The sequence below is a fragment of the Peromyscus californicus genome, unplaced genomic scaffold (genome assembly GCF_007827085.1).
Source record: "Peromyscus californicus insignis strain IS unplaced genomic scaffold, ASM782708v3 Scaffold_3__1_contigs__length_106647218, whole genome shotgun sequence".
NCBI classification, from domain to species: domain Eukaryota; kingdom Metazoa; phylum Chordata; class Mammalia; order Rodentia; family Cricetidae; genus Peromyscus; species Peromyscus californicus.
Genome location: NW_026294551.1, coordinates 20,771,614 through 20,784,539, shown reverse-complemented (window position 1 = coordinate 20,784,539; position 12,926 = coordinate 20,771,614). Strand labels below are relative to the sequence as shown.

Below are 12,926 nucleotides of genomic sequence, written 5' to 3'. Positions count from 1 at the left end.
CTAGCATGCCCTGCTATCCCAGGTCGTTTTTGTTTGTTTGTTTTTTTTCTCTCTCTCATGACGACACACAGGTAAGTTCTGTCAGCTTTACCGGGTTATCATGAAGTGCAATCAGATGAAGCAAGAAAGCCACTTGAAAACTACGGAGTGAGGTACACAGTTTGGCTGTGGCCACTTCATTCTGGAAAGAAGAGGACGGGTTCCATGTGTCCGGGGCTGCTGTGGTCACATAGGATAGGGGACAATGACCATCCAGGCTGCACAGTTCTGCCCCTGCTGTCATCAGAGGTCTTTACTCCAGGAGTCAGGGCCTAAAATGCACCTGCTTCTCCAGGCTCCTGCCAGACACTCCTCAGCAGTTCTGAAAAAGGCACATTCCCCACCTTCACAGTCAACACGGCCGAGGTTCCCATTTAAAGCTGAATTTGAAACATTCAACAAAAATCCCTGACATTTCTCTCCCTCCAAGTAAGATTTCTTGGCAAACTCCGGCAAGACATCCTACAAGCAGGCATACAGGCTGCTGGGACCCAGGTGCCCCGTGACAACAACACTCCATACACACAACACTCCAGACACACTGGGCAGCCCCACAGCTCCAGGTCGCCTAGAAATAGGCTTTTAAAAGATGCCTATGCGCTAGGTGCTGGGGTGGTGGCTGAGTGCCACCCCTCTGCTCTGTGTGACCCTGGGATACACACAGAGCAACAAGAACAAGTCCCAAGAAGACCGTGTTCACTCTCTGGCAAATGTGTACACACATAAGGTCCAGCATGTTTCCAAACCATCCTTACAAAGTCCTTTACAAGGTCATTCTTTGTTTGTTCTCTCTCCAATAAAGGAGAGATCGGCCGGCATGACACAGCGAGTCTCGTTTCTGCCCAGAGAGTCACTCCATCAGAACCACCCATAAATGGGCAGGGTGAGCACAGGGACTCTTCATTCCCCCTCTGTCCCTGAGGGGACAGCACCCCCACCCACCACCACTTCACACCCATGCACACACCCATGCACATGAGCTATAATTGGGCAACTTCCTCCTTCCAGTCTTAGAATAGCAACCAGGATGAAAAGCAGTTAGTATGATCGCTTGGGCTCACCCACACTATAATTCAGGATAAAACCCTTGCAATTCTCCAAATGGTGGGTTTGTTTTTTTTGTTTTTTGTTGTTGTTTTTTTTTTAATAGGCCGGACCTCAACACCCTGTATTTTAAAAAAAGAGAAATAAAACCCTGCCCAAGGCATCGCTCTTCTAACAAGCAAAAGAACAGAGCCATCCACAGAGAAGGCACCAAAGCAGCAGATATGGAACGTAAGATCCCCAAAGAGGCATACTCTAAACATCCCAAAGAATCGGGACAGCCCTCCGGGAAAAACAGATCTGCCTAACCAAGGGCCCCCATATAATATCTTTAATTCTAAGGAAATAATTAAAACGCAGCCTCTTTGTGGAAATTCGGCTACTAATAACCCATCTCCACCCTGCTTTGGAACTCATGTCATGCCTCTGCCTAAGAGGGTGTGGCGGGCTGTGAGGACCAGTGACTGACAGACGTGGGCAGAGCAGAGCCTGTGTTTGCATAGATCCTTTACCAGGGTCACCATGCTAGACCACTCAGGGGGAACCCAGGTGGGGGAGGGGGGCCATGAGGAGCGCCTGTGAGCGTCTTGGGGCCTTACACCCTCACAGGCCTCCTGCCCTGGGTCACTGAGACGTGTCTATGCCACAGGCTTCCTCCCTGAGCCCCCACCTCAGAGAAAGGACATAGACTACAGGAAAGGACAGCCAAGGAGCAAGAATGGCCTCCTTAGCAAGCTTCTTCATGTGCTCCCTAAGGGTGGAGCAGCCCCGGGCCACAACGGGACAGACATATGGGCAGGTGCCTTGTGACACTGGGAACAGGGTACACTGTGTGTCCTAAGCATGGCAGTCAGACCTCAGCAGAAGGGGCTGTGGGCACCCTAGAGTTTCACCTTCCCCTCCTTGACTAGCCTATCATTGAGCTGGCAGAGTTGGGCCAGGAAACCGTCATTGGGGCCGATCTCACGATTCTGCCTCACGATGCTGAGAGCAGATTTGACGTCCATCTTCTGCCGCATCATGAGGTAGGCGATGACGAGCGTTGGGGAGCGGCTGTACCCCTCACGGCAGTGGACAAGCACCCGGCCTGCGAGAAACGGGGGAGATGCGGTAACTGGGGAAGCCCAAACTCACGGCAGTCCTGAAATTCTCCCATCCAACCAGTAGAGAGCGTATGGCCATGCCACCGTGTCCCACCCTGAATGGCCACAATAATGAAAGACCCAATGTCTGATCAGGGACAGAAGTGAAGCAACCAGGACCCTTCCCTATCACTAGGGAAGGCAGGGTGTGAAGCGGCCCCTCCGCCGTGGAAAACCGGCAACATCTACTCAAGTTGGACACCTGTGCCCCCTACTGCCCAGCAGTGGTACTCCAACCCAGACACCTTCGCCGAAAGATAGCCCTCGGTGTTCTTACATCTTAGAACCACTACTTAGCCCCCAGGTGGAAATTCCCAAGACTATCGACAGTAGAATGGGTAAATAATGAGTCTTTTTAAAAAGAATTAATGATCGAGGTAGGGCCAGTGAGAGGGCTCAGTGGGTAGAGGGGCTTGATGTCAAACTAATGACTTGAGTTCAAACCCTGGAATCCACATGGTAGAGAGAACTTTCTGTAAGTTGTTCTGACTTACACACACATGCCCAGTACAGTCACCCCTTCACCCCCATGTATATGCATATATGTGTGTGTTAAATAAATAACAAAAAATTAATGATCTAGTCAGATGTGGTGGAACACATCTGTAATCCAGTACTGTAAGAGGCTGAGGCAGGAGAGTCACAGGAAGTTCAAAGTCATCTTAGGCTATAGAATGAGACTCTGACTCAAAAAAAAAAAAGAGATGGCCCAGTAGGCAAAGGCATTTGCTGCCAAAGCCTGATGACCAGAGTTCAATCCCTGGGACCCACATGATTGGGGAAAAGAAGTGACCCTTGCACATTGCACTCTGATGTCCAACCATACACTGTAGCATGCATGCACGTGCACAGACACACAGACACACAGACACACACACACACACACACACACACACACACACACACACACACACACACTAAATATGCAACCCACCAGAAGGAACATGTATGAAGCACAAAAATGTAATAGGGTTCCACAGAACAGAAGAGAGGCCCAACTAAACCATGCTCTTAGAAGCCTGAACAGTGGAAACCTGGGGAGCACAGAGACGGGAGGGAGCACGGAGACGGGAGGGAGCACAGAGCAGGCTTTCTGCGGTGCTGGTTGTGTCCTGTTTCTTGATCTGGGGGTTGGTACACGGGCGTCTGTCATTCACTGAGCTGCATACTCTGTGACATCGGACTTCTCTATAGGAAACCAGGTATGGCGCCACATGCCTGGAATCCTAGCACTCAGGAGGCTGAGGCAGGAGGATGGCATGACTCTGTTTTAGAACAAAACAATGTACACAATTAGATAAATAAGGTATGCCATGTGTGTCCATACAATGTGACACTTGTCAGGAGGCACTGGGAGAAATGACTCAGCAGTTAAAAGCATTTGTTTTAGATCCAAGTTTGGTTCCCAACACCCATATCAGGCAGCTCATAGCCACCTGTAACTCCAACTCCAAGGGAGTCCAAGACTTTTTCCGGCCTCCATGGATACCTGCACACATGTGGTAAATACACTCCCACAAATAAATAAAAATAAAAATATGCTTTAAAAACAACATTCTATAGGTGTATGTAACAGCACAGACAAACTCAAACATTCAGAGTGAAAGAGACCAAACCAAAAAAGAGTGCATGCTGTGTGATTCTGTGGACATAAAAATCTGTGGAATGCACACTGGTCTCTGGTGACAGAAAGCACACCCAGTGGTGCTTGTGAACAGAAGGTGGAAGGGACAGGAGACAGTGCACAGGGTGACGAAAACTGAGGGGGTGATGGACACATTCGCTCTCTTGGTTGTGGGGACAGCTTGACGGCTTTGCTTATGTCAAAATGTTAATGACGGTCGCGTTAAATACATACATACACTTTCCTGAATGCCAACTATATCTCTGCAAAGCACATTTTAAAAGAATGGATTTCAGGGCTGGAGAGATGACTCATCAGTCACCAGCACTTCCTGCTCTTGCATAGGTCCTAGGTTTGGTTCCCAGCAAACATGTTAGCTCACAACCATCTGTAACTGCAGTTCCAGGGGACAGATGCCCTCTTCTGGCTTCTGAGAGCTCCTACACACACACACACACACACACACACACACACACACACACACACACACCACACAGTGCCGATAAGCTCATGCAGGCACACGCATGTAAAAAGAAATATTTTTAAAAAGAATGAATTTCCAATACAAATACAAACAACGCATACACACACACGCCCTCTTGTGGCTCCCCCAAATTGCCCTCAGTCTGTTATCCCATCCTCCTCTTTCCCAGCATTCCCCTTTGCCCTCAGCCTCTCCTGCCTGCTTCCTGCAGACTCTACGCCATTCCCATGGCCACACTCATGTCTTTTGTTTCTGTCTGCTTCATTCTTTCATCACCAGTGAAATGTAAACTCAGAATTCCTCAGGGCAAGGAAAGCAATGAGGGGGGGGGAAGGTCATTGGCAGGAAAGTCCCATCACGTTGCAGGGAGCCCCCCCCCCAGGAGGGGCCAAAGCCCAGCTTCTCTCTTTAGCAGGCTCCCCACACAGTGCTCAACTCACACGCTTGCCGTCTCTCATGTGTGCCTCCCCAGCCTCTCCTCCTACAAATGGAGCTCACCCTCAACCCTCGCCACTCACTGCCAATCCACACGCACTCCTCCCGGAAGCTAGAAAATCTTCCACAAACACCACTCTGACTTGTCATCATCCGCAGGACGGAAGCTAGTCTCGGAAGTGTGGCTTCTGAGGCCCACTGCCATCCCCACCCCTGGGGGTGAGTTCCAAGATTGTCAGGGTACATAGCAAGACTCTGTCTCAAAGACAAAACAAAACAAAGGCAGAGACAAAGCCCCAGCCTAGTGCCTGGCACACAAGAGCACTCAATAAACATCACCAGTACTGGGAGTCCCCCAGGGGCCCCAAGCACCTGTGACTCTGCTGGCCACATACAGATCCCCTCTCCTTCTGAAGGGTGCATTCTTCCAAATCAAGGGTTGTGGTACTGGGTTTTGGATGCTCTGCCATTTCCAGCATCCCTGAGCATCCTCTGTTGCTGAGTGAGTGAATGGCCATCATCTACACCTCCTCACAGGCGTTATTTGGAAGGAAACTTTGGACCCAGAATTAACAGCATCTTCTCTGCACCCATCACGCTTACCCCCAATTGCTCCTCTATTTCCCGAGGTCCTCCTACATCAGGAGATGGGAGTCCCCCCACGTTCCTGCCTCTCTTTCTCCCTCTCTTTCTCTCTCTCTCTCTCTCTCTCTCTCTCTCTCTCTCTCTCTCTCTCTCTCTCATTATGTGTGTGATATGCCTGAGTGTGTATGCCTGTTCACATATGTGTGAGTGCATATATGTGTCCATATATGCATGTGGAGGCTCAAGGTTGAAATCTAGTGTCTTCTTCAAATATTTATTCTCTCTCTTGTATACTGAGGCAGGATCTCTCACAAGCCCAGAGCTTGGTGTTTTGCTAGTCTAGCTAATCAGCTTGCTCAGAGGATCCCCTGTATCTGCCTCCTGAGTGCCGGGATTACAAACAGACAACGTGGCCCACCCAGATTTGATGTGTGCTCTGGAAATCCAAACTCTGGTCTTCATGGTTGGGCACCAAGTACTTGCTTTACCTGCTGAAATACCTCCCCAGCCTCCAACTCTTGGCTTTCTTAGGAATGGATTCCTGTTCCCCAGAGTCCTGCAAGTGGTTGGAGGCCAGTATTCATTCCATTTGAGTAGTATATCTACAAGGCACCAAAGCCTTGGGATGCATTCTGCTTGTTCAGCAATTACCTACAGGAACCCACTGTGGAATGTACCCAACGCTACATCAAGTGCTGGAGCAAGATCAGGGACACCACTGGTCCCCATGAACCAGTCTGAGGGCAGGCTTCATAAAAGAGAGGACGACACGATGCCCAGTGGTAAAGGTATGAGGTAGGGTTTGCCAGAGAATGGGGAGAAACAGGCAGAAAACATTCCAGGCCAAAGATTTGGTTCATACCAAAGCAAGAGGTCAAAACAAGCCTGTGCACGTTCCCTGTTGTCTGGAAAGAGGAAATAAAGGCAGAATGCTCCAGAGTTCCCTGAACATAGGACCAACTGCTGCTATGCGAAGATGGCAACGCCCACTCCCATAACTACCTGGGCCACGTTCTCCATCTATCCAGAGTGAGAAGCACAGAACAGCTTCGGGGGGAAGGCACTGGGGCTGGTGTGACAGGGACCATGAGGGACCATAAGGCCCTGGCCTTAAAGTCTGAAGTTTCCCGAGCCAATAGAACTTCTGCAAGCCCAGAACATGTGCTGAGCTTCCAGTGAACAGGAGCTCTCTTTGAGAATCACTTGGACAGGGACGCTGCTGGGCCAGGAAGCACCAATTCATAGTGTATGTATGGGTGTCCTGTGTTCTGTCTGCTGTGAGGGAAGGGGTGTCCTCTTTCACACACTTCCACTGTCCTGACCTGTATTTGTGTACAGATACACCTATACACAAATAAGGCCAGTCACATCTGCAGTGGGTCATCTCTTCCCTACAGGGGGAGGAAGGTGTGATGGGAAGAGTCCGGAGAGCCAGTCTGCTGACCTCTGCCCTGCGGCCTTCTAGGACCTCTCAACCCTCTGATGTCTTGTCTGGTCACCAGGCAGCCCTCCTTCAGCCCCCCTTTCTGTCTGCAGCTGCAGGGACTGAGTGGCAGGAAGATTTAACCTGGGATCTCTAGGCTGCGGACCCTCAGCCGGTCATGGCCACTCATTCCCCTGGTGAGGTGGCCGTCCACTCATGAGTGCCTAGTCAAGAAAAGGGTAGGAAAGCCCCACTGGGGAATTCTGGGGAATGGCTCATTGGAGCTCACTGGCCAGCAGCCTAGATGAATCAGAGATCCAGGATCAGGGAGAGATCCTGTCTCTAAGGTGGAGAGCGATGGAAGACACGTTTAGTATCAACCTCGGGCTTCCATGTGCAAACATGTGCATATGCATACATACAGACATACACATGTACAAGCACTTGCACAAACACAGGCACGCACATGCATATCCATGCATGCACCCATACACATGCACAGGCACACACGCACATGTGCGCACACACGCACATACACAAATGGGCACACTAAATCAAAAGGAAAGAGGCATTGATACTTAATTGCTGCACTGTGTATGTCTGAAATATTATCCTTTTTCTATGGAATACATACACTCTATGCAATGGTCCCCATAAACTCACACACAGAACACTTAATTCCTAGTTGGTAGCACTACTTCGGAATGTTTCTGGAAACTTTTTCAAGTGGAGCCTCTTTGGAAGAAGCAGGTCCCGGAGGGCTTGTGTTGGAAGGGTACAGCTGACCCACAATCACTTCCCCACTCTGCCTCTGCCTGTGTCCCATCTGCTGTGAGGTAAAGGGTGTCCTCTTTCACACACTTCCACTGTCCCGACACTTTGTCTGTGCACACAGGACCAGCTCCCCACAGCCCGAAGACCCTTGATGGCATAAATCGAAAATCTTTCCTCCTCCAAGCTCTTCTCTCGGTTATTCTGGTCGCCGTCATATAAACGTAACTAATAGAAGCTGTGGCGACCAGATCCGTTGAGCTACTGAATCAAGCAGCCTCAGCATTCCTTCACTTCAGGACTTTCCACCCTGGACATGAGTAAGCTTTTGTCATTCTCACAGGTATCTGAGTTAGGGGTAAGGGGCAGGAAACCACCCTCTGCCCAAGTCAGACTAAAGGCAAGGACCCTGGTGCTGCTGCTGTATGAAGAGCTGAATTGCTTGTGTAATGTGGGGCCACTGGAGTTGGGGCAAAGAGAGTCTTAAAGTCCTCAGTCATCGCCACAGGGGACAAGAAATGACAGAACATCCAGAGGAAGAGCTGATGAGGTCCGCTTTAAAGGCCAGCCCAAGCCCAAGCCACCTCCCATGGGTCCTGCCTGTAGGTCCCTTACCGTTATTGTACGCCAAGGCCTGGTCAATGAAGTCCGCGGCCCTTTCAAAGTAGGCGCTGAGGTTGAACTCCTGCGTATCATTGGCCTTGATGCCCAAGTAGATGATGCCGGAATCCTTGTAAAAGTTGGCATTGGTGTTGACGTGCATGAAGGACCTGCCCTCGGCAGCATTCAGGACGTGGGTGATGCCCAATTTCTGCAGCTGGGAGATGTCCTGAGCCACAGACCTGGAGGGGAGGCAGTGGCAGAAAATGAAGAGACAGCCCTGCATGAGGAAGAACCTGAGCCTCTTGGCAAAGCAAGGAGACTGTACCTGCTGTCCCCTGTGCCTCCTCCTGCCTCATCTCATGACCTCTCCCCTCACCCCAGCCATATCCAGTTACCGGCAGCTTCCCCAAATAGACTTGTGGTTCCAGGCCCATGCTGTCCCCTCCGCTACCTCTGTGTAGGTATCGCCTCTGTGGGGTTTCCCCAGCTCCTTCCAGTGTGTGTGGCATCACAGTTCCTATACTGTGATGATGGGATAGACAAGCTGTCGCCACGCACGGTAGCACAGACCTGTAATTCTAGCACTCAGGAGGCCATGGGAAAAGGATCAGGAGTTTGAGGCTAGCCCAGATTCAAATAACAAAACAAAAGAAATATAGACCCTGGAGTCTGAACCCAGCCCTGCCATTTACCAGCCAGGCAACCTTAAGCAAGCCACTTAACCTTTCTGTGCCTCAGTTTTCCTCTCTGTTAAATGGGGATAACAGTGCCAACTTGGGTAGTCCTGGGTGTTACAGGGGGCTGTTCTCTTGACAGAACTTGACTTTGTGGTGTTTATATCCCATGCCAGGGTCACGCTTATCTGTTCAGGGCTTCAGTCTGTGAGTCCCTTGGGTGGTCTGTCCCCTCAGTACCTACTACCGTGCCTGACACATGGTATTAACAAATGTATGGTGAATGAGTGAAGAATGAAACTGTCATATGAAATATGACAGGTTCCTTGAAAGAGCAGTCCTGCTATTCTTTATTGGCTACATTTCTGGGGCTTTCTGGAATGGCTTAGCACTTAAGGAGCAAGTAGCACCCCGCCCCCCCAAATGATGGGAGTTAGAAGGTATCTTGACTGAATGGTCAAAGAGGTGCTCCTCCACTTCCTCTCACAACATCCCAATTTAAGCAGGAGTTTGTACTTGACAAAGTAATGTCTCCTGCACGGTCCTGTCTGCCTGTTAGGGCAGCCTGAAAGAGAGGACAGGACTGTCCCCAGTGAACAGAGCTGAAACCCTGCAGGATAGGACAGGCAGGGGATACACACGTGCTCACATAGGCTGCTGAGTCAGGGCTGGGAGGCACGCTTTCTCCAGACATTCAGCCATGCTCTGCCTCCTACTTGCCTCTGCTCCTCACACCCCCACATCACCTATAAAAACCCAGCGATCGGAAATGCAGCTCACACGGACTCCCTCACTGCCCTGAGAGGAAGTGGCTGAAGCCCTTTTGTCCAGGAGCTCCGGGTGGGTGAGGAAGCCCACTTCTTGGCACTAGGTACACAGTGGATCCTCCCAGCTCTGCACCCCCCACATCAAGGTCAGATTTGCATAGAGGACAAAGAATGGGTTTTCCATGGCAGCCATCATACCTGCCACTATGGCTACCACCAGCCTAGAGAAGCTGCTACAGACAACTGCAACATACTGTCCCCCAGGAAGCAGGCTCCTGAGACTGTCAAGACTCCTGGCTACTTGGGTAGTTGGAGTAGGGAGGGGTGGGAGGGGTTCCCTAGGACTTTGCAGTGACTGAGCCTCAAGACTGACCCTGTGAGTCTGTTCAGCCATTCACAATGCTGACAGAATACAGAACAGTGTGCCCATGCATCTTCTTTCCCTAACACCAATCCAACAGTCAATAAATACACCATTATCATTACCACCGCCATTACTAGTGAATGAACGTCACGGGGTGTGTGACACACCGAAGGTGCTCCAGATGGAATGAGTGATGCAGTGCATGCAAGCTGTCCCCAAGTGTCTGGGACCTGCCATGTGAATCCCCTCTGGTTCCACTGCAGGTTAAGCAGCAGGTCCTAGGTGCAGGACAGGAAACACACACACACACACACACACACACACACACACACACACACACACACCTAAGACATTGAAAAGTCCTCACACCCCTCAACCACCCCAGGTCACCACTTCCTACTGTGTGAATATGAGAGGAACGCTTGGTTATCAGTTTTGAAAAGTAGTCCTTGAACTGGACCCACAGAGCTTATGACTTTGATAAATGGGTCTTCACACTCATGAAACTCCAGCGTGGGCCTTCCCCCAATGTGGGTCACACCAGCCTTTCCTTCGGTGTTAACACTGATTCTCTCCCACTGCTGGGAAATTCTTATTAAGAGTATGACTAAAAAAAATTTTTTGAAGGACGCACAAGAGATCAATAATATGCACATTTCCTGGCGGTGCGATTAAGAGGAATTTTCCGATGACTCAGGTCTTCTATGGAGTTTAACATTTAAATGATCTATCCCATCTAAGTCAAACCCTATCTGGAGAAGCCAGGAAAGCCATGGCTCAGCTACTTCCTATTTTAGGGTATTTTAGAGTATTTGGATTTCCTGACACCGACAGGAAAAACCTCCACACCCAGATTGTAACGTCATCCCGTTGCCATGGCAACGAAGGCAGACATTCCACGGTGACCTCACTGCAGAGCTAGGCAGCTGTCACATGACGCGCGGCCAAGAGACAGCCCTGCCACCTGTTAAGAGATCGTGGTAGCCTCGACCCCGCCTAAGCCGAAGCCAGAGTGGGTGATGGCCGAGGGCAGGGCCGGGCACCTTGGTGTCTCAGGGCGTGCAGGGACCAGCTCTTCGGCTTCACGCGCGGGGAGTGGCTGTCGACTCCAGCCCGGTCCCCAGCTCTCCCCCTCCGGTTCTTGCTCTTAGGTCGGGGACCGCGCCCAGGTTCCCCGCCCCCATCCACGCCCTTGGACCCCACTCCAGCCCCCGAGTGGGCGGGGCGCCCGGGGAGCTGCTGCCGAGTCGGCCCTCGGGGAGACTCACGCGTTGCCCACGTAGACCCTCGGGACGACCTCGTTGCAGGGCTGGCTCGGGAGGCTGTAGCAGCCGCTGCCGTCCGAGAGCAGGTCGTTGAGATCTTGCACCGAGAGATCGAACGAGCCGGACATGGCGGCGGCGGGGCCCTGCACGCCGGGGCAGGAGCGAGCCAGGGGGAGAAGCCGGGTCAGCGGGGCGGGGCTGCCCAACCAAACCTCCCCGTCCCGCCCCGGAGGCGGGCCCGCCGGGTGCCTGAAGCTGCGGGCGCGGCGCGGCGCGGCGTTGCGCTGCGCTGCGCAGAGGACACGCGCGGCTGGCCCACGCGCCGCAGGACCCCTGGGGCGCGTCCCTGACCGAGATATCGTCACTCCGGTGTCGCCAGTCCTCTCTCACCCTAGCAAAGGCAGGGGAGCGCAGGCACTTCCTTTACTGGACCCGATGCAGGACGCCCGGGGTATACCTGGTGTAGCTCTTTTGGGATAACGAGGACCCCTGGGGTTTGCTGTGAACCCTTCTGGCTGCAAACCAGCCGCGTTGGCATCCATTCCCTCACCCCAAATAGACACATATCGTAACATATCTTCCCATTACACACACCTGCTGAACGAATCCCCCACTCCAGGAGATGGATCCTTACCCAAGGTCACAGGGAAGAGCCCTACGCTGGGACACTTCTTTCAATGTTCGTTATGAATCAGCATTGAGCTTTTAAAGCTGGGGCTATAGGTCGCCAGCATTGGCCTCTGACCCCGGGGGATTACTTAATCTTAGCCTGTTTGCTGGCGAGGCAAAGGGAGGAGGGGGTTATGGTGTCACAATAATAGTTTGAGCAGCTATAATTTTAGAGATCCGAAGTGTGTACAAATCTGTAACTTTAGAGTGTAAACACAATGCAAGTGGAAAATTCTCACACCTGACCTGTGACGGATGACAGACAAAACACAGGTGCACTGAAAATTACTATAGAGAATTATATTCAGGATACATTTTTATATGTGAAGCATCAATGAATTTCATGTTTAGACTTGGATTCATTCCCTAAATACCTCGTTATATATATTAAGATATTCTAAAATCCTAAACACTTCTGTCCCGAGCACTGCAGTAAAGAATATGCAATACCTAACTTCTAAGGATTGCTGGAAAGACTCCAGAAACATTCGAGGGGCTGAGAAGGTTCCTGGGCTGTTAAGGTACCTCGCATGCACAAAACCCTAGTTCAGTTCCCAGCACTGAATAAACAGGCATAGTGGTACCAGAAGCACTTATCAGTGACTGCTTTGAGCGCTCACTGGGGCTGCGCGCAACGTTAAGGCGCCCTGGGCTAGCCGGGAGGTAATTCGTGTAGGACGCCCTGGGCTAGCGGGGAGATAATTCGTCCTTTACAGAACTTCCTGGAGCCGCTGCCATGCCACTACGAGCCACATGGTGTCAGTAGCAGATCCTCTCCTGCCTTTCTATCCAAGGGCAAAGAGCACAGCAGCTTACTTTGGGGGGGGGGGGGGTCGAGACAGGGTTTCTCTGTGTAGTTTTGGTGCCTGTCCTGGAATTCGCTCTGTAGACCAGGCTGGCCTCGAACTCACAGAGATCCGCCTGCCTCTGCCTCCCAAGTACCACCACTGCCCGGCTTACAGTAGCTTACTTTAATCAAAGCGTCTCTCAGTTGCCATGGAAAATGACAGAGTCCCTAACTCCAAAGCGGTAAATAC

At 51.3% G+C, this 12,926-nt stretch overlaps 1 protein-coding gene across 1 annotated transcript; it reads right to left on the bottom strand.

The window, feature by feature from the left end:
* Nucleotides 1-51: 51 nt before the first annotated feature.
* On the bottom strand, nucleotides 52-11,439 carry Dusp3 (dual specificity phosphatase 3). The gene is made up of 3 exons (XM_052757089.1): nucleotides 11,224-11,439; nucleotides 8,163-8,389; nucleotides 52-2,170 (listed from the first exon to the last, which is right to left on the bottom strand). Exons 1-3 carry the CDS (start codon nucleotides 11,346-11,348, stop codon nucleotides 1,965-1,967), a joined length of 558 nt encoding a protein of 185 aa, XP_052613049.1. The 5' UTR covers nucleotides 11,349-11,439; the 3' UTR covers nucleotides 52-1,964.
* Nucleotides 11,440-12,926: the final 1,487 nt, after the last annotated feature.

Excerpts from the sequence above, each read along its gene's own strand:
- Dusp3 (XM_052757089.1), bottom strand. The coding sequence starts at position 11,348 with ATGTCCGGCTCGTTCGATCTCTCGGTGCAAGATCTCAACGACCTGCTC. Across the intron at positions 8,390-11,223 it reads AGGGTCTACGTGGGCAACGC|GTCTGTGGCTCAGGACATCT; the intron begins GTGAGTCTCCCC and ends CCTCCCCTCCAG. Across the intron at positions 2,171-8,162 it reads GGCCTTGGCGTACAATAACG|GCCGGGTGCTTGTCCACTGC; the intron begins GTAAGGGACCTA and ends CGTTTCTCGCAG.